The sequence below is a fragment of the Balaenoptera physalus genome (assembly GCF_965194825.1).
Source record: "Balaenoptera physalus genome assembly, chromosome: 3".
Lineage (NCBI taxonomy): Eukaryota > Metazoa > Chordata > Mammalia > Artiodactyla > Balaenopteridae > Balaenoptera > Balaenoptera physalus.
Genome location: NC_138890.1, coordinates 2651379 through 2672223, shown reverse-complemented (window position 1 = coordinate 2672223; position 20845 = coordinate 2651379). Strand labels below are relative to the sequence as shown.

The window sequence follows — 20845 nt, the reverse complement described above, 5'->3', positions numbered from 1 at the left end:
TATTAATGTAAATTTGTACAGCCACTATGGAGAACAGTATGGAGGTACCTTAAAAAACTTAAAATAGAGCTACCATATGATCCAGCAATGCTACTCTTGGGCATATATCTGGAGAAAACCATGCTTTGAAAGAATACATCACCCCAGTGTTCACTGCAGTGCTGTTTACAATAGCCAGGACATGCAAGCAACCTAAATGTCCGTCAACAGATGAATGGATAAAGATGTGGTACCTATATACAATGGAATTTTTCAGCCATTAAAAAGAATGAAATAGGGCTTCCCTGGTGGTGCAGTGGTTGAGAATCTGCCTGCCGATGCAGGGGACACGGGTTCGAGCCCTGGTCTGGGAGGATCCCACATGCCGCGGAGCAACTGGGCCCGTGAGCCACAACTACTGAGCCTGCGCGTCTGGAGCCTGTGCTCCGCAACAAGAGAGGCCACGATAGTGAGAGGCCGGCACACCACGAGGAAGAGTGGCCCCCCGCTTGCCGCAACTGGAGAAAGCCCTCGCACAGAAACAAAGACCCAACACAGCCAAAAATAAATAAATAAATAAATAAATAAAAATAATAATAAAAAAATAAAAGATCACTGAAGACTATTTAAAAAAAAAAAAAAAAGAATGAAATAATGCCATTTGCAGCAACATGGATGGACCTAGAGACTGTCATACTAAATGAAGTAAGTCAGACAGAGAAAGACAAATATATGATAACACTCATATGTTGGATCTTATTTGAAAAAATGATACACATGAACGTATTTACAAAGCAGAAACAGACTCACAGAGTTCGAAAACAAACTTAAGGTTACCAAAGGGTAAACCTGGGGGATGGGATAAATTAGGAGCTTGGGATTAACATACACACAGTACTCTCACACAACAATGTAAAGCAACTATACTCCAATAAAATTTAATTAATTTTAAAAAATACACACACTAGTATATATAAAATAGATAACCAACAAGAACGAACAAGACCACCAGAAACTCTACTCAATATTCCATAATAGGGCTTCCCTGGTGGTGCAGTGGTTAAGAATCCACTTGCCAATGCAGGGGACACGGGTTCGAGCGCTGCTCCGGGAAGATCCCACATGCCACGGAGCAACGAAGACCCAACGCAGCCAAAAATAAATAAACAAAATATAAAAATATATATTCCATAATAACCTAAATGGGAAAAGAAATTGAAAAATAGATATATGTATTTGTATAACTGAATCACTTTGTTGTACATCTGAAACTATCACATTGTAAATCAAATACAGTCCAACATGAAATAACTCTAAGTATTACATATGGAAGATCTACAAAGAAGTTGAATCAGAGAACAAGCTTATAATCAGAGTATAGGGTTTTTGGTAAGTTTCCAGAAATGCAATACAAAAACAGATCTTGGTGCATTGTGAATCACTAGTAACAGCAGCTAAAAGACATTTTTAGAAGATAACCTAGACTATTAAAACTAACTTTAATGGCACCTTTTCAATTTGTTAGAAACTTTAAGTCCTAAAGTATGCCTGCGAAATAATACAAAATTTATATATTGATCTCTACCCCTGGTTCCTGGCACAGAGCTCTTAAAACCCTTGCAAATTCCTAAGCGATAAGAGCACCAGGAGCGTCTTTTGTTCTGTGGAGGCAACTGGGTGGGCTCCTGGATGGGGCTGGTCACCAGAAGGACCGCGCCATGATTGGAAGCTTGGGCTTTTCAGCCCCACCCCCCAACCTCCAGAGAGGGGCGAGGGGCTGGAAACAGAGTGAATAAGTGATCACGCCTGTGTGAAGAAGCCTCCATAAAATCCCAATAGCAGGGGGTTCTGAGAGCTTCAAGGTGAACACATCCACACCAGGAGGGTGACACACCCCCAAGTCCTCGGGCACAGAAGCTCCTGCACTCGGGACCCTCCCAGACCTCGCCCTGTGTATCTCTTCATCTGGACGTCCTGTGTATCTTTTATCATATCCTTCACTAAACTGGTAAACATAAGCAAATGTTTCCCTGAGTTCTGAGAGCCATTCTAGCAAATTAACTGAACCTGAGAAGGGGGTTATGGGAAACTCTGATCTGTAACCAAGTCAGACAAAAGTTATGGGCAACCTAGGGACCAACTACTTTCGATTAGCATCTAAAGTGGGGGGGACGGTCCTTAGGGACTGAGCCCTTAAGCTGTGGGGTCTGACACTGTCTCCAAGTGGACGGTGTCAGAACTGAGTTGGGTTGTAGGACACCTGGTTGGTGTCACAGAACTGCTGGGTCTGGGAAACCCCTATAGCTCTGGTGACCAGAAGTATCAGAAGTGAAATCTTCTGTGTGAAAGTAAAACAGACAGACACAGTGCGGAGAGCTGTAGTTTGTTCCAAGGCAATCTCTAATGAAGGACATAAAATGATCTTTTTTTTCTTTTCGGCCGCACCACTTGGCTTGCGGGATCTTCGTTCCCCGAACAGAGATCAAACCCTGACCCCCTGCAGTGGAAGCTCGGAGTCTTAACCGCTGGACCGCCAGTGAAGTCCCTGAAACGATCTTAATGGGAAAATTATAGTGTTACCGAACGACATCAAAGTAGAAAGAAAGAGAGGGCGCGTGTTCTCGGAAAAGAGACGCAATGCCATCATGATAGCAACTCTCCCAAACAGATGCAGAGTGTTCACAAAATTCCATTACATCCAAAACCAGGTCGGGTTTTTTGGTTTGTTTATGAAAAACTACTTCTAAAAACCGAAATGAGAGCCAAATGTCTAAGAATAGCCAAGTTTCCTACAGAACAAGGTGGAAGAACTTTCCCTAAAACACATCAAAGCATTTAAGTCCGGACAGTAGGTGGGGCCACACAGCATTAGCAGGAGGAGGGACTCACAGACCTGGGGAAAGAATGGACATGGGGCAGGAATCTCCTCCAGGGCGGGCACTGGCCCACAGGGCGATGACAAACAGCTGTCTACGGGCGGGTGGGGTAGGGGGGTGGGTAACACTGTCAATGTCATGTATAATAATCCATTTAATGCAGATTTTGGGGTTTTTTTTTTGGCCGAGCCCTGAGGCATGAGGGATCCTAGTTTCCTGACCAGGGATCGAACCCGCACCCCCTGCAGTGGAAGCACGGAGTCTTAACCACTGGACCGCCAGGGAAGTACTTTCAGAAGAAGTTAAAGGCAAGTGTCCCACGACTTCTGTATACAGATTTTTCTTATATAAGGAAAATACAAAAGAAGCTACAAAGGAGGAGATTGACCAATTCATTTCTGTTAACCTTGAGTCCATTCACCAGCACAGAATAAAGGGGATGAAAAGATAAACCACACACGGGGAGACAATATTGGCAGTGCCTGCAAACGAAAAAGGATTCATGCCCAGAGCATCTAAAGAAAACTGAAGAAATCAATAAACATACAAATACACACATCACACAGAAGATGAACCACCACACCCTCGTCCGGTAAGAACCCTATGTAACCACGAAGAGACCCTGGCTCCCACTCGAGGTGGACAAACATTTATCGAGGTCACTCAGCGATGGGGACCACAAGGAAGAAATAAACAGGCGGGCAAGAATACACTCCAGACACGACCAGCATTTCCTGAGTAAATTTAAACTTATCCATAAGCTACGAAGCCACGCTTTTTTCTCTGAAGCGCAGAAACTCAAGTCACATCTCGCACTTGGAGATAAAAACAAGAATGACTGTCGCAGCATTGCTAACTAATCAAAAAATGCACCTGGGGAATTCCCTGGCAATCCAGAGCTTAGGGCTCTGCACTTCTACTGAAGGGGCCCGGGAACTAAGATCCCACAAGCCATGGTGCAGCCAAAAAAAACCCAAAACACTTGGAAGAACCCAGGCAGCAAAGGCACTGGAACACATGAGTCAATGGGGAGGGCTGAGCCTCAGACACCAGCACGTGTGAAACAGACTGGGGCTGAGAAACCCCAGAGAAACTTCTGTGTGACATTACTGGTGATTTACGAACTAACGTTCACTCACTGGAAACTGAAGGGGCAAAATCAGACGACACACTGCTTGGTGATAAGAGATGGTAAAGGTATGAATAATAACAAAGAATCAGGACAGAGGTCACCTTGGCAACAGGAGGGAGAGAAGATGTGGCAGAAGCACAGGATGCGGAAATGCCAACAGGTACCAGGGCCTACCTGTACACCTGGGGGTGAGTCCACAGGTGTTTATATTGTTATTATTAATGTTGCAGCAAAACAGAAACAAGCAAACGGACTTAGGCACAGACCAGCCAAACGGGCCTGAAAGAGATAAGCAACCTTGGTTATTCTTCAGCTGCTACTACTAACAAACACTTGTAGCTAGACTTGTCCTTCACAAAGCTGATTACTCTAGGAATCCACATGAATTACACGCTGCACCTGGCACTCTTCTCCCCCTACACTCCCTTGTAGCGCTCTTTATTTCAGAAAGAAGGTCACAGGCCTATAACTTCAGGGATACCAGACCCGGTTGCCAGGCTGCCTAACGCCAGCTGTGACCAGTTTGAAATAATGCAAGAAAAAAATGCAAGACCTTCACAGCTTTGATCCTTATCACCTACCCCAGACCAAGAGTCCTGAGTATAAAAAACTTCTCTCTATCCTCTCGAGGGGGGCACAGTTCTTGAGGCGCTAGCCTACTGTGTTCCCCACTTTGCCTGGCAAAGAATCAAGCTATTCTTTCTTTTCCTAAAAACTCTTTGTCTCCATATTTCTGTTCCGCATCGGTGCACAGAGAGCCAAGATTATTTTGGCATCATTAACTTAATGCAAAAGTCACACGATTTAAGAACAGCCCCAGGGCAAGCACAGGACACCTCAGAGAGGACACACTACCCCCAGCACTACTGGATCCCCTCCCCTCGTGATCGTGGCATCGACAGCTCCTCCTGTGGTAGTTCCATGGTCTGGAGGCCACCTGCATGGGGTGAAAGGGGCAGCAAGACCCCAGGGCACCTCTCTTCACCTCCCTCGAAGGCTCAGCTTTGCACTCAGCTTGTCCCCCACCCCAGGTGATGCCCCTGCTTCAAGCTCCGTGGGTCATTTACAGGAGACAAAGACCCTCCCCCCAGAGTGTGAATGGGAGCCTGCAGTATCCCTGCTTCCACCTGTGTTCACGGATAACGTAAAGGAGGGAAATTCTAGGGCACTTTTACGGCTTTAATAACTGGATCCTGCTTATTCCTTTCAGAAGACAGGTATTGAGACAGGCTGGGACCTGGGACCCTTTGCTGCAGTGCTTGCACCTGGACAACCATCTCCTCCAGCAACAGATGCAAAGAAACTCTAAGGGACTAAAAAAAATAACTGCACGCATGCGCAGTGGGGGCAAATTAAGAAGAACAAGATACAAAAAGGCCAAAACCCAACTGCCACTTCCGAGGTACGGGAGCAAAAGCAGGGTCCTGTGCATGATCCCCGCACACGGCACCACCAAGGGGGTGGCCAGACCATCTAAGCCACCCCTCCGGCCCGACCCACCCACCTACCCTCACCCTCACCCCGTTTACCAGCCCGCCCCTCCTCCTGGATCCAGCAAAGGCACCAGTTACTTGTTCTCGCTCTCTCGTGCTGTAGCAGGAACCTCAATAAAGCCTTGCCTGAACTCCTCACCTGGCCTGATCAATTTCTACTGATTAAGGGCTCCAAGAACCCAGGTTGGTAACAGTTATCAGCTAATACCCTCATGGTAACACACCGTTTGTAAATTAATCAGAATTGAACACTAGTTGCTTTTACAGGTCACGTTTTACAGAATTTTCATTAATCTGAATGCCACATGTGTTAACAAGAAATGGAACAGGACCAGAGCGTCAGGAACTCTGTACCTTGTATGGAAGAGTCACTATTATTTTTATAAAGACATGAATCCGCCTCTTTGTCGACCTTATTTCAGTGTACTGTCAAGTTTAACAATGTAATAGCCACTTATCTTACCAGCAAAAGTGAGTTCAGGAATAGAGGGAGTAATTGCAATCTATGACGGACCACCGGCAAATCCAGAGAATAATGAAGGGGCGCTTACTATTACAGGGAAAAGGAGTAGTTTGGAGCGGCTGTAGTAACCGAGGAGTCCATTGGAGGAGCTGGGCGTCCAAAATATGGAGGCTTCTCAGTGGCTGGGCTGTCCTGGCCCAGAGAGGTTTTCTTCTTTCTGCTGGGTAGTAAGATGCGCCTTCCAGTTGGAGATGTAGAGGGCGGTCTTCACCTGTTTGGAGTAATTGATGAAGCTTGGGGAGAGGGAAGGGGACGCCGAGAGCTCTCCCTATAGGCCCATTTCCACTCCAACTTTAGCTGAGGTTTCTTCAATTAATTCCAGAGAACTTTCTGCATTTTCCCCACAACCGCAGTGGAAGACAGGACATTCCTGAGACCCTTCCCAGAACAACACGAGTCGAAACAACACGCTCCGTGCCAGGAGACCAAGAACAGACCTGAGGAACTTACTACTCTAAGTGGAAGGAGAGGGGGGAAGGATCCGTTATTTTACCTTTACTGAAAACTGAGGCCAGAGTGAAAGCAGAACCTTCAGGTCCAGGGCGGGTCCCCTGCAGACACCCCAACCGCCCTCCCCAAGTCCTGTCCTCCCTCCGACTCCACCCAGCAAAGGACTCGGGGAGGGACCCCCGCGTGGGGACGGTACAGGACGCCAAGACCGCAACCCGGCGCAGAGGGCTTATTGGGGTGGAGACTAGCAGGGGAAGCGGGGAGGGAGACCCGGGACCCCGTCAGCTTCCAGCGGGTTCCTTGCCGGTTCGAACCAACCCCTCCTGGTCTCCTGCCCCGGCTCGGGCACTCACCAAATCCGCCTCGCTCTGAGCTCTCCCCGGCGTTATGCTAGCGGCCCCGAGACTTGTGCAAGTGAGAGCGATGGGGAGCGTACACCTGAGACTGCGCGGTTCAGGCGCGCACGAGAGGGGCGTGCGCACGAGCTCGGCGTGCGCACCAGCGCAGCAGAGGTACAAGAGCCCCGACAACGCGAGCCGAAATTGCGCCCGCCCCCGCCCTGATTGGACGGAGTTCCGGGACTCCACGCCCTGATTGGCGGGTTTCCAAATTCTCCCCTGACCCTTGATTGGGCAGCCCTCCAGCCCCTACTTTCAGATGAGAGGTTAGTCCTCCAGGCCCCGCCCCCGCCGTCCTTAATTGGACAGCATCACGGACTCCCTGGGAACCCGAGCAAAAGGCTGGCTGAGGTCACATGTTGTCGACCTCAGACCGTACCTACATGGCCTCCTTCTCGGGACCTAGAATCGCCAGCCCGGGACGTGTCTCCGAGTGGAAACCCCTCCCAGCAAGGCGGACTCGCCGTCCGCCCGCCACTCGGCGGCCCCTCGTCGTCCTCCTGCTGGACCTGGATGTCCTGACTAAGTTTCCTTGCGGAGCGCCCCATGTCCGGAGCGGAAACTGGAAGGACGAGAATGGGACAGGGCAGGGGGTGCTGTTCTGGTGACCCTCGGGGTCAGGGGTCGGCCCGATGCGAGGTCATCCTGGGTCTGTGCCCTTTGTTTCAGAACAAAAACTCAGTGACGTCACCGCGTGCAACGAAGGGTCAGGCTCCGTCCCACAGGTGACCTTTGACACGGGGAGGGCCCACCTTCCATCCCCTTCCCCATCTCTTGGGCTGGAGGTCAGCAGCCCTCAGCCAGGGTCCTTTGCCCCGTGGGAATTCGGACCCCCAGGCCCCAGACTCCGTGCAGGACTGGTCTCAGCACAGCCACAGGTGTGAGAGGCCACAGACCTCAGGTGTGCATTTTACACTACAAGGAAATTTATGTCAGATCAGGCTTTAGTCAGTCCATGTGAAATGTGAAACGTTAAAAGCTATTATTTCCTTTTTCAGATTATAGAGTGATGGTTGCACAGGTGAGCGACATACAAAAAACAGTGAGTTTTACACTTAAAAGAGTGAACGTTATGGTATGTGAGTTATATCGCCATTGAAAAAGAATTAAAAGCAGTATTAGCCATGATAACTCTACCACCTGGTCACCACTAAAATGTTTTCTGACTCTAGATTTGCCTATTCTGGATCTTATATATGTATATAAATCATACAATATTGGCCTTTTCTGCCTGATTTTTTCCTCTGCATGTTTTCAAGGTTCATCCACGTTGCAGCATGTATCAGAGCTTCCTTCCTTTTTGTGACTATTATTCTCATCTTATGTACAGGTTACACTTTATCCATTCATCCACTGAGAGACATTTGGAATGTTTCACCCTTTAGCTATTTTAAATAGTACTGCAACCAGCATTCATGTACACGTATTTGAGCATCTGTTTCAGTAAAGGCAGGAGTGGAATAGTTGGGTCATAGGCTAATTCTATGTTTAACTTTCTGAGGAACTACCAACATCTTACCTGCAGTGGCTGCACCATTTTACATTCCCACCAGCAGTGTACAGGGTTCTAATTTCTCCATATCCTTGACATTTCTGATTTTTTGATTCTACCCATCCTGGTGGTTGCAAAGTGGTTATCTCATTGTGGTTTTGACTTGCATTTCCCTGATGATTAGTGATGAATATTTTCATGTCTTTATTGGCTATTAGTATGTTATCCTTGGATAAATGTCTGTTTAACTCCTTGGCCCGTTTTTTAATTGAGTTGTTTGCATTTTTGTGATTGACATGTTAGGCTTTTTAATGTGCTCTGGACAATAAAACCTTATCACATTTATGTCTGGCAAATATGTTCTTCTATTCTGTAGGGATGTCTTTCCAGTATCCTTTGATGCACAAGAGATTTTAATTTTGATGATGTCCAATTTATTTTTTCTTGTGTTGCTTGTGCCTTTGGTGTCATATTAAGAAATCATTATGAAATCCAAGTTCCTAGATCTATCCCTGTGTTTCCTTCATTCACTGGGTTACCCAGGATAGCCCGCGGGGTGGGGATGGGATTCTCATCAGACACTTTCAACTCCTGGAACTGGAAAGAAGCTCCTGGTAAAGCAGGTGTCCCTAGGTAAATTTTTAATGCGAAAGCCCATGAAGTTTAAGGTATATCACTCTTTTAAATGGTAATCATCAATTCCTATGGGAACATACTTTACTTTCATATTTTCATAATTAAGCTACCAACGTAAGTTTTTAATCCTTGATCATTTTAATTAACCACCCCCCAACGTTGTTTAGAAAAACACTGCTACTACTAAACATTTGTTCTTATTTGTAAAGCTTAGAAGTGAGATCTGTGAAGTTCTAAGAAACACTGATTGTAGAAAAAAGGGATTTTATGAAGACACTATAGCCATTTGTGAAGAACTGACATCACGGTGATACTGCTCTCTCCTTTCTTAGAACATGCTTTACCTTTCCATTTATTTAGTTTCATGTCATTCAATATAATCCTACACTTTTTACATTAGGTTCAATCTTTCATTAGACTTATTTTGACACGAGTGTCATTTCTACTTTTGGACACATTATCTTTTAAATTAAATCCTCAACCTCTTTTCCATAGTGATTAGAAATGTAATGACATTTTTTTGTTGTTTTTGTCTGTGTTGGATCTTCGTTGCTGCGCGGGCTTTCTCTAGTTGCGGTGAGCGGGGGCTACTCTTCATTGTGGTGCGCGGGCTTCTCATTGCAGTGGCTTCTCTTGTTGCAGAGCACGGGCTCTAGGCATGCGGGCTTCAGTAGTTGTGGCACGTGGGCTCAGTAGTTGTGGCTCACGTGCTCTAGAGCTCAGGCTCAGTAATTGTGGTGCACGGGCTTAGTTGCTCCGTGGCATGTGGTATCTTCCTGGGCCAGGGCTTGAACCCGTGTCCCTTGCATCGGCAGGCAGATTCTTAACCACTGCACCACCAGGGAAGCCCATGATGTTTATTTTTATATTGAGTTTGCATCCAGAAAACCTGTTAATCGTCTTTTTTCCTATGGTTCCCTTATATACTTTTGAGGTTCTATATACACAATTGTTTCAGCTATGAAACAAGATAAGTTACTTTTTTCTTGCTTTATAATTCTTGTACCTATTTCTTATGGCACCGGCTAGGATATCCAGTAGACTGCTGATGGGGGCAGGACTATGGGTATTCTTGGTTTGTGTGTAATTTTATTAGACAAGTGACCTTTTGCCAATTGGCAGTTCTCATCTATTCCTTACTAACCAATATTTCAGAAACAGAGGCCTGATTAAAATACAGAGGCATTGATTTGGGATTTGTTAGGACTGCAGCCTGGGAGATGCAGATTCAAGAAGCGCTTGAGGGACTTCCCTGGTGGCACAGTGGTTAAGCATCCACTTGCCAATGCAGGGGACACGGGTTCGAGCCCTAGTCCGGGAAGATCCTACATGCCGCAGAGCAACTAAGCCTGTGTGCCACAACTACTGAGCCTGCGCTCTAGAGCCCACAAGCTACTACTACTGAGCCCGCGTGCCACAACTACTGAAGCCCGTGTACCTAGAGGCCGTGCTCCACAACAAGCCACCGCAATGAGAAGCCCGCGCACCGCAACGAAGAGTAGCCCCTGCTCGCCGCAACTAGAGAAAGCCCACACGTAGCAATGAAGACCCAACACAGCCATAAATAAATAAATAAATAAATAAATAAATAAATAAATAAATAAATAAACAAACATACATTTGTTTATTTTTTTAAAAAAAGCCTCTGCACTCCCAGTGCTGGGGGCTCGGGTTTGATCCCTGGTCAGGGAACTAGATGCCACATGCATGCCACAACTAAGGACCCACTGAGCCGCAACTAAGACCCAGCACACCCAAATAAATAAATAAATATTTTTTTTAAAAAAAAAAGAAGCACTTGAATTGGATTTTGCCTGACTACAAAATGGAGGAAGCTTATAAAGGCAAAACTGCAAGTCCACACTTAGTTACATAAGTTGTTTGTCAAAAATTATAATTAGATCCGGCAAGAAGTAAGGGTGCTTCTTAAGCAAGGATGTGTTGGGGTCTGAAATTGTTACATAGTTCCAAAGGGGGACCTTGAGAACATAAGGTCTCAGATTGGTGAATTGTGTTCTGAATAAAACTGGTCGTGTTCTTGGGTCTGGTCATGTTCAAAGAAAGTTGAAGTTAACAGTGGAGCAGAGACCTATCTAAGACCAGATCCTCGATGGCTGCCTGACCCCATTTTTGTATGCCTGAACTAAGACTATTACCCTATAATTACAACTTGCCTTCATCATAAATTATTAAGAAATTAGTCATTCATAAATGTTGACTAGTATAAAATGTTTTTCCACATCTATTGAGAAAACTTGAGATAGTGTTTTTTTTTAATATGGGTTATGGTGCTACTGTGGTGAGTTATATTAATTGACATCATAGTATTTTACTAAAACACACATGAATAAAAATGCAAAAAGTATACATTTGGGGCTTCCCTGGTGGCGCAGTGGTTGAGAATCTGCCTGCCAATGCAGGGAACACGGGTTCGAGCCCTGGTCTGGGAAGATCCCACATGCCGCGGAGCAACTAAGCCCGTGAGCCACAACTACTGAGCCTGCGCGTCTGGAGCCTGTGCTCCGCAACAAGAGAGGCCGCGATAGTGAGAGGCCCGCGCACCGCGATGAAGAGTGGCCCCCACTTGCCGCAACTAGAGAAAGCCCTCGCACAGAAACGAAGACCCAACACAGCCATAAATAAATAAATAAATAAATAAAATTTTTTTTAAAAAAGTATACATTTGACAGAAATATTATAAGCATCCATGACATCACAAACCAGACAATGTACATGTGACATCCCACTTGGGTTGGCGCCGTCAGAAGCCCCACCCTGCTCACAGCCACCAATATCACACTTTAAAAAAAAAAAAACTGCATTAATTAGTTCAGGGAAGAAATCTTCACTCTTTTTTTTTTTTTCCATGACCCGCACCACATAGCTTGCAGGATCTTAGTTCCCCAACTAGGGGTAGAACCCAGGCCCTCAGCAGTGAAAGTGTGGAGTCCTGACCACTGGACTGCCAGGGAATTCCCACCATACAATATGACTGACTCTATAAATGCTGTATATTACATCCCTGTGACTGACTGACTTTAAAAGGACTGGAAGTTTGTTTCATCTCCCTCACCTATTTCACTCATTCTCCTTACTACCCTCCATTCTGACGACCACTTGTTTCTCTGTATCTGTGAGTCTATTTCTGCTTTGTTATGACTCTCTATGTTTTGTTTTCTTCATTCCACATGAGTGAAACCACATAGTATTTGCCTTTCTCTGCCTGAGTTATTTCACTTAGAATACCCTCTAGTTCCATATATGTTGTCCCAAATGCTAAAATTTCATTCTTTTCTATGGCTGAGTACTATTCCATTGTACATACATGCACCGTCTTCTTTATCCACGCTTCTGTTGAGAGACATTGAGGTTGCCTCTGTACCTTGGCCATTGTAAATAATGCTGCAATGAACATAGGGGTGCATATGTATTTTTGAATTAATGTTTTTGTTTTCTTCAAAAATTGCCCAGAAGTGGGATTGCTGGATCGTACAGTAGTTCTATTTTTAAGAAACTCCATGTTGTTGTCCATAATGGCTGCAGCAATTGATATTCCCAGCAACAGTGCACTAGGTTACACTTTTCTCCAAATGCTTCACAACACTTGTTATTGGTGGTCTTTTTGATAATAGCCATTCTGACAGGTGTCATTGACAGGTGTTATCTCACTGTGGTTATGATGTGCATCTCCCTGATTAGTGATGTTGAGCAGCTTTTCATGTGTCTGTTGGCCATCTGTATGTCTTCTTCAGAAAAATGTCTATTTAGGTCTTGTGCACATTTTTTAAGTGGGTTTTTTTTTGTTCATATTGAGTTGTACAAAGTCTTTACATATATATGTATGTGTGCATATGTATGTATGTGTGTGTGTGTGTGTGTATGTATATATATATATATGGCGTGAGAAAAAAGTCCAGTTTGATTCTCTTACATGTAGGTGCCAGTTTTCCCAACACTATTTATTGAAGAGGCTGTCTTTTCCCCATTGTATATTCTTTTGTCTTTTTTCCTACATTAATTGACCTTACATTGTATTTATTTCTGAGCTCTCTATTCTGTTCCATTTATGTATGTGTCTGTTTTTCTGCCAGTATGGTTATTGACCTGGGTCCTTGGACTCTCTAATCAATAGAAATTGAAACGAGGCCAGACGAGAAATTCAGGCAAGGCTTTATGGGGACTCACACTGCTCATCAAATATATGTGTAGTTGTAGCTCTTCCCTATGGGCAGAGCCAGAAGTCAGAAAACTGTGCTAGAACTCAGGGCCAGTAGGCTGCCATGCATCTGTGTCTCCTGATGGTACAGAAGACCCAAGAATCACGGTTTCCTTGGGGACTTCCCTGGCGGTCCAGTGGTTAAGACTCCATGCTTCCACTGAAGGGGGTGAGGGTTCAATCCCTGGTCAGGGAACTAAGATCCTGCAGGCCAAGTGGTGCAGCCAAAATAATAATAATAATGATATTGGTTTGGCCAAAAAGTTCATTCAGTTAGTGAATACATTGTTCAATAAAATTCTTGGTGAAAATGAAAAATGTGATACTTTCTATTTTTACTTAAAACCGAATGAACTTTTTGGCCAATACAATAATAAAATTTTAAAAAAGAATCATGGCTTCCTCACTTCTGCTTTCCAGACCTCATGCATCTTCCTCTCCTCAAGAACTTTAACTCAGAACCACTAACAGAAGGACTCTGGATATAGTTTCCCACCTTACCCAAGATGACAACACAGTTCAGTAGAACAATCTGGACAGGAGCTTTCATTTTCACACCACCAGGTCGCTCTTATTTTTTTTTTTACTTTTTTTTTTGTCGGGGGGTGGTGGCCACACAGCATGTGGGATCCTAGTTCCCCGACCAGGGACCGAACCCGCATCCCCTGCATTGGAAGCTCGGAGTCTTAACCACTGGACCGCCAGGGAAGTCCCTCAGGTCGCTCTTCTTAACTCAATGTATTGTGTTCAATTTGCAACCAAGATCATGGACATGAACAGAGGTCAGATTATGAACATAATCAGATAAGCCTGTCATCTTCCATGACCTTCCACAATTACTAATTTCTGGGAGGAACACATATACGGTATCTGCTAGCAACAAACAACTTGGAAGACACACCTTTCAGTAATGAAGACTCAAGGAGAGGGTAAATATTGATTCAGGAGATTCCAGTATCTCTTAACAGTGGACAAGGAAAGACATTTAATTAATGCCAGCCTCATATCATGATCACATATTAGGAACATAATGGAACATAATGAAAAGTAAGAATCAAAAATCTGTTCATCAAAAATGAAAGAAATCACAAGTTGCACATGAAAAAAATCACAAACCAAAAGCCACTTAGCACCCCTGGTATCAAAGACATTCTAATGGAAATGAGACAAGTTTTATATGATTGTACAATGATATAAACTCAGAGATAACAAAATGTAAGTGGTAGAGATGAACATGGAGGGATACTTAGTACGTGTTCAGATCAGCAACATGAAGTACAAATTAATATACTGAGATCAGTATTGAGGATAAGGTACTTACAAAGGAAAAAAATTTTTCCAACATTTTTTCCATTCATAAGATTGCTCAGCAATTCCCTGGTGGTCCAGTGCTTAGGACTCCGTGCTTCCACTGCAGGGGGCCTGGGTTCGATCCCTGGTTGGGGAACTAAGATCCCACAAGCCATGTGGTACAAAAAAAAAAAATTCTTGACACTGTTTTGCTCCCACTTTTAAGTTTTAAGAAAGAATTATGGCTTTCCCACTATTCTTGGATTCAAGTTTTCCCACAGTGTGTGTTTTCATGTGTCTTTGCAGGAATATGAAATAACAGTAGGCTTTTTCACACTGCTGACATTCACACGGTTTCTTTTTACTGTGTGTTTTCATGCGTCCTTTCAGAGATATGGTATATCTCTGATATACCATACACTGCTGACACTGATGGGGTTTCTCATCACTGTGGGTAATCATGTGTCCTTGCAGAGATCTCTGAAGCCTGAAGACTTTTCCACAATGCTGACATTGATAGGGCTTCTCTTCACTGTGTGTTCTCATATGTTCTCGAAGGGATGAGGGAGTAATGAACGCTTTCCCACATTCTGTACATTCATAGGGTTTTATTCCACTGTGTCTTTTTATGTGCCTTCTAATGTACCTGGAACAATGGAAGGCTTTTCCACATTCATTACACACATAAGAAGGTTTCTCTCTAGTGTGCATTCCCATGTGTCCTTGCAGGGATTTGCAATATGGGAAGGCTTTCCCACACTGCTTACGTTCATAGGGTTTCTCTCCAGTGTGCATTCTCACATGTTCTCGAAACTGTGTGCTGCGAGTGAAAGCTTTCCCACATTCTTTACATTCATACGGTTTCTCTCCAGTGTGAGTTCTCACATGCCGTGCAATCTGGGAATAATAACTGAAGGATTTCCCACATACTTCACACACGTGGATTTCCGTCCATAATGACCTCTCTTACGTCACTGAACAGATGGCAGGCAAGTGAGAGCTTTTCCAGATTTCTTATGCTCTAAAGACTGTTTACTACTGTCACTCTTCATGTACCTCTTAGATGGTCTCCCAGCATCCTGATGTTTATCACATTTCTCTACAATGTCTGTTTCCCCAGGAGGATTTAGGCATGAGACAGAGCTGCAGGCTTGCCCACATCCTTCACATGGATAAGGTTTGTGTCCAGGGTGAGATCTTTGCTGCTTCCTCTGGAAAGAATGATCCCTGAAGGTTTTTCCACACTAGTGCATTTATAGGGCTGAACTGCAGTGGGATAACCCTTATGCACAGTAAGATTTGTAATCTGGTTCAGGGTTTCTCCACATTGATAATCTTCTTTACCTTCACATAGACTCTCCACCAAATGATTTCTGTTCAAAATGGGAAGCACACTATTAGGGATTAATACTTATCAGTAATTTACTAATTAATGATTTACCGATGATTGTTAGTATTTGTGTTGACTAAGTGTTTGCCATTGGCATGTTTCCAGCATGCTCTTCAACTGTTACAAAGTGCAACAAATTTAATACTCTGGCTGAGGGCTCAAATAGAACCGTAACTTTCAGTGTTTTCCAGATGAGGTTTCCTGACCATTGTTTCCTACTGAATTATGTTTCAGATGCTTAATATCGACATCACATTTATGAAAGTACTGTCTTGTGAAAATACTCTGAATACACAATTGTTTAACTAGGTTTCTATTCAATTTCAAGTGAGTCTAACACTGATGACACCCGCCCCACCGCCACCCCCGTGGGAGTGCCACTCACCTCAAATGCCTCTCCTGGGTTACATGCTGATCACACATGTTATGAAATGCCCAGTTTTCTCCAAAAACAGACTAGGAATCATTTCTTCTGAATCTTACTATTTTCTCTTCACTGCATAGTTCATTATCCGAAATATCCCACTGAAGACTTGATCCACTGGTTTTAACTTGAGGGCAAAACCCTGCAACAATTAGTAGCATAACTAAATCCTTGGGGAAGAAATGGTGGGGAAAAGGAAAGAAAAGAGACCATATGTAGATGTCTTTCCACAGACTGATTCAAAAATGTAAAACTAACTTTATAAGGAAGGATGGTCATGTGCAACATTGTGGTTTATAAGAAATACATACATATATTTTTGGTCATGCCAATGAATGACATATATTTCTCAGATAGATCAGGTCCTCATCCACAGTTTCCTGCTCAAGCGTCCCAAAACTCTTGGAATTTCCTGAGCAATAAAAGCAGTGGAATAATATTTGGTCTCCTGTCCTCAGTTCCTGAAAATGCTTCAGGGTCAGAAGGGTGAAATGAGTGTTTTGTTACTCATAACAAGCCCTTTCCATCACAATTGTATTTATATTCATGAAGGTGACTGTTGGAAAGCACCACAGGATGGGGGCAGGTTGCAAATGGAGACACCATGTGATTAAAGGGTGGAACTTTCAGTCCCACTCACACCCCTGGACACAGCACCAGCAATGGGGAAGGGAGAGAGGCTGTAGGTTGAATCACTTGCCAATGGACAGTGATTCCATCAATCATGCCTAGGGAATGAAGCCTCCACACAATAAAAGGGGGGTTCAGAGAGCTTCTGGGTTGGAGAACACATGGAGATGTGGGGAGAGTGGCACCTGGACGGGGCGTGGAAACTCCGTGCCCTCCTGACATAGCTTCCCCTATGAATCTCTTCTATCCAGCTATTCTTCAGTAATATCTGTTTACGTTAAACTGGCAGTGAAGTAAGTAAAATGTTCCCCTGAGTCCTGTGAGTGTGGTAGCAAAATAACTGGACCTGAGGAGGGGGCGATGGAAAGCTCTCATTCACAGCCAGTCGGTCAGAAGTCAAGGTTAACAACCTGGGCTTACAAATGGAGTCTGACGTCTAAAAGGAGGTCACTGGAATCTCCAATGTTAGCTGGTTGGTCAGAAGCACTAGCAACAGCCTGGCCTTGTGATCCACATGTGACGTGGGGCGTGAAGATGGGTGGGGGGGGGGGGGTGAGTCTTGTAGGACTGAATCTTTCAGCCATGTAATCTGTGGCTACTGCTGGATAGATAATCTGAGCATTGAGCTGAATTCTATGATGCCCTGCTGGTGTCCAAAAATTGTTTGTTGGTGTGTGGTGCCTTAACACATGCCCACAACACGTTGGAACTGGGTCCACACCTAATTAAACACTCAAGCCAAGAAAACCTTATGAGGACCTTGGCTATTTGGAACTTCCACCATGGTAGGGAAACTGAGTCAAAGTGGCAGCCTGATCATTAAGAAATACTTCAAAAGAGATGGAGATTGAGGAATTCCCTGCCGGTCCAGTGATTAAGACTCCACTTCTATTGCAGGGGGCAGAGGTTTGATCCCTGGTCGGCGAACTAAGATCCCGCATGCTGCAAGGCGTGGCCAAAAGAATTAAAAAATAATAAAATGTTGCTTCTTTAAAAAAAAAAAAAAGAGAGAGAACGATGGAGACTGATATTGAGATCAATATTATCAGAGAAGTAAAGTAGGAAGGAACTGGGTAAAATGCACATTCCCAAATGCTCCCTTTGTAAGAGGAGCTACAGAAAGACTTCCCAAGTGGGCAAGGATGGATGAAAACTCCAAGAGGGAAGACAGGTTAATGACAAACGTCACCTTCTCCAAGACCGAGTCATGTTTCTAACAGGTATGTCCAAATATCTCTCCCTGATCCAGAACCTGCTCCTCCCGAGAGGTGTGCCCTCCTGGTGATCGCAGGCACAGAGGCCCTAGAGGAAGCCTATCTCCACTGGCCCAGCTGCCACTGGGAGATCGGATGGTGCGTGACTGCTGTCCTGCTTGTGGAGAAAAGCTTCTCAGGGGGAGGATGGAGGACCACAAGCCGTCCATCAGATGGGCCGCTTCTCTGGTCCTCAAGTCACTGAGGATGGGTGAGTGTGAGTTTAACTACAGCAAGATTATCATGTCAAATGTGTACTGATCACAGTGTAACTTTCACAGGGTGAAAACCGTAACACTGCTCTCACTGCCCCAAAGTGACACTGGAGACCATGCTCACATTTATACAATTAGGGAGCCTCAGGATTCTGATCAAGAGTAACTAAATAAATAAATAAATAAATAAATAAATAAATATTAAAAAATAAAAAAAGAGTAACAAAGAGTCAATCAATACAGTAAACTTCGTTTTCATGGAAAAGCTACCTGACCCTAAGTAGGTATCATGAAAGCCTGGACTGTGTCTGTCTTTTCTCCAACATATTCCCATCCTTGTTCCTAATAAGAAAGGACAATTGTTAAGAAATATTTGTTCCCTAAAGACCAAGTACAGGGAGGAAGCCATCCTCACCCACGGAGGCCAGGTTCCTGAAGGTCTCCAGCATCACGTCTCTGTAGAGCTTCCTCTGAACCGGGCCCAGCAAAGCCCACTCCTCCGCGGTGAAGTTCACAGCCACGTCCTCAAAGCCCACCGAGTCCTGAAACAGCCACAGGTTCCATGTCAGCAAGGCCCCCTCTTCACCCCCGTGTGTGGGAGGATGGGGAGGCCGACAGTCGGGAACCGGACTCAATTCCTAGGACTCCTGAGCTTACACTCTTGTGGGAAATGAACACACACAAGCCAATCAAATGCATTTTACTCAGTGATGGTAAGTGCTGGAAACTGAAGCAAAGTGTAACAGCAATATTTGATAAACACTCATGCACACATAATGAAAAAGAACTGTTTTTTTACCAAATATCAAATAGATAAACAGGGACTTCCCTGGCGGTCCAGTGGTTAAGACTCCATGCTTCCACTGCAGGGGGCATGGGTTCGATCCCTGGTCGGGGAACTAAGTTCCCACGTGCCATGCAGCATTGCCACAAAAAAAAATAAATTTTAAAAATTAAATGTGTTTTAAAAAATAGATAAACAAGGATTTATATACCACAGGGAACTATATTCAAATCTTTTAATGAAAAAAACCTGAAAAAAAAAAAAAATATATATATATATACACACACACACACACACACACACATGCATGACCAAATCACTTTGCTGTATACCTAAAAGTAACACAATATTGTAAATCAACTATACTTCAATTTTTTTTAAAAATTGTTTTTAGTGAGAGAGCAGAACCTGAGGTGGTAAAGACTGAAAATAAAATCATCATTCAGATAAGAAGGAAATGAATACTTGGTTTGGTCAAAAGTTATTTCCTTGAAACTCCAAGAACAGGAGCAGACTGTCAGGAGGTCGTGAACACTGATTTTCCAGGGCCGCTGCATCTGAAGAACTCTCGCCTGGACTGAACAGCATGTAAAATCCTGGGCCACTCCCCTCATATCTGACAGAGGCAGAGACACGACCCCCTGCCAGGATGAGGTGGACACCGAGGGCACAGACGCAGCCCAGGGCCCAGGGCCTGGGACACCTGTTGGGTAAGAGGAGCCCTGGTTCCTGAGGGATCTGTCAAGCCAGCAGGGCCTCTCAGATAAATAATCATGTGCCCAGAAATCAAGGAAAATGATACACAAAGAAGAGTCGCAGAACGATCTGACAGCAACAGGGCCAAAGGTAACTTTAACACAGAGAATAAAAAACACCTAATTATTATCTTTAGGACAATATGGATAACAACAGACCCCTGAAATACAAAGCAAGCAATTATTTTTATAAATCAGAATTTTAATCCAAAATATATTCTGACAATCTAAATTATAAAAAATTCCAAATACATCAGCTACAAAGAAGGCACGGCTGCCTCACCCAGGGCTGCAACTGGGGTTTGCTAATCACACAACTGATAAGAAACTTGTATTTTAAATACATTTTTAGGTACTTCTCTGGTGGCGAAGTGGTTAAGAATCTACCTGCCAATGCAGGGGACACGGGTTCGATCCCTGGTCCGGGATGATCCCACATGCTTTGGAGCAACTAAGCCCGTGCACCACAACTACTGAGCCTGCGCGCTAGAGCCCGTGAGCCATAACTACTGAGCCTGCGTGCCTAGAGCCCGTGCTCCGAAACAAGAGAAGCCACTGCAATGAGAAGCCCGTGCACCACAATGATGAGTAGCCCCCACTCGCCACAACTAGAGAAAGACCGCACGCAGCAATGAAGACCCAACGCAGCCAAAAATAAATAAATAAAATAAATATATTTATTTAAAAAAAATTTTTTTTAATTAAAAAAAAAGAATGAATACAACTGGCCAATAAGCTCATGAAAGATGCTGGACATTACTCATCAGGGAAATGCCAATCAAAGCTACAAGTAGACATGTCTTCACACCCACCAAGATGGATATAAAGACAGAGAAACAAGTGCTGGCGAGGACATGAGGAACTTGGAGCCCTCACCCAGTGCTGGAGGGAAGGTAAGATGGTGAAGCC

General features: G+C 44.4%; 1 protein-coding gene across 15 annotated transcripts in view; it reads right to left on the bottom strand.

The window, feature by feature from the left end:
* The window catches only part of LOC309656639 (uncharacterized protein), a 208396-nt gene that overhangs the window by 146476 nt on the left and 41075 nt on the right, over positions 1 to 20845 (bottom strand). For 7 of the 15 annotated variants that reach the window (XR_014261456.1, XR_014261457.1, XR_014261458.1 and 4 more), the window contains exon 2: positions 5944 to 6214. The exons of 1 other annotated variant lie outside the window; for it this stretch is intronic. Coding sequence is in view for 1 of the 14 variants with exons in the window: in XM_082453285.1 (XP_082309411.1) it covers positions 18813 to 18939 (127 nt within the window). In the remaining 13 variants the exon portion in view is untranslated. Of the gene's footprint in view, positions 1 to 5943; positions 6215 to 6806; positions 6962 to 14154; positions 15859 to 16260; positions 16470 to 18812; positions 18940 to 20845 lie in introns of those variants that run through there. 7 more of the 15 variants (XR_014261451.1, XR_014261455.1, XR_014261450.1 and 4 more) reach the window with 6 other exon arrangements.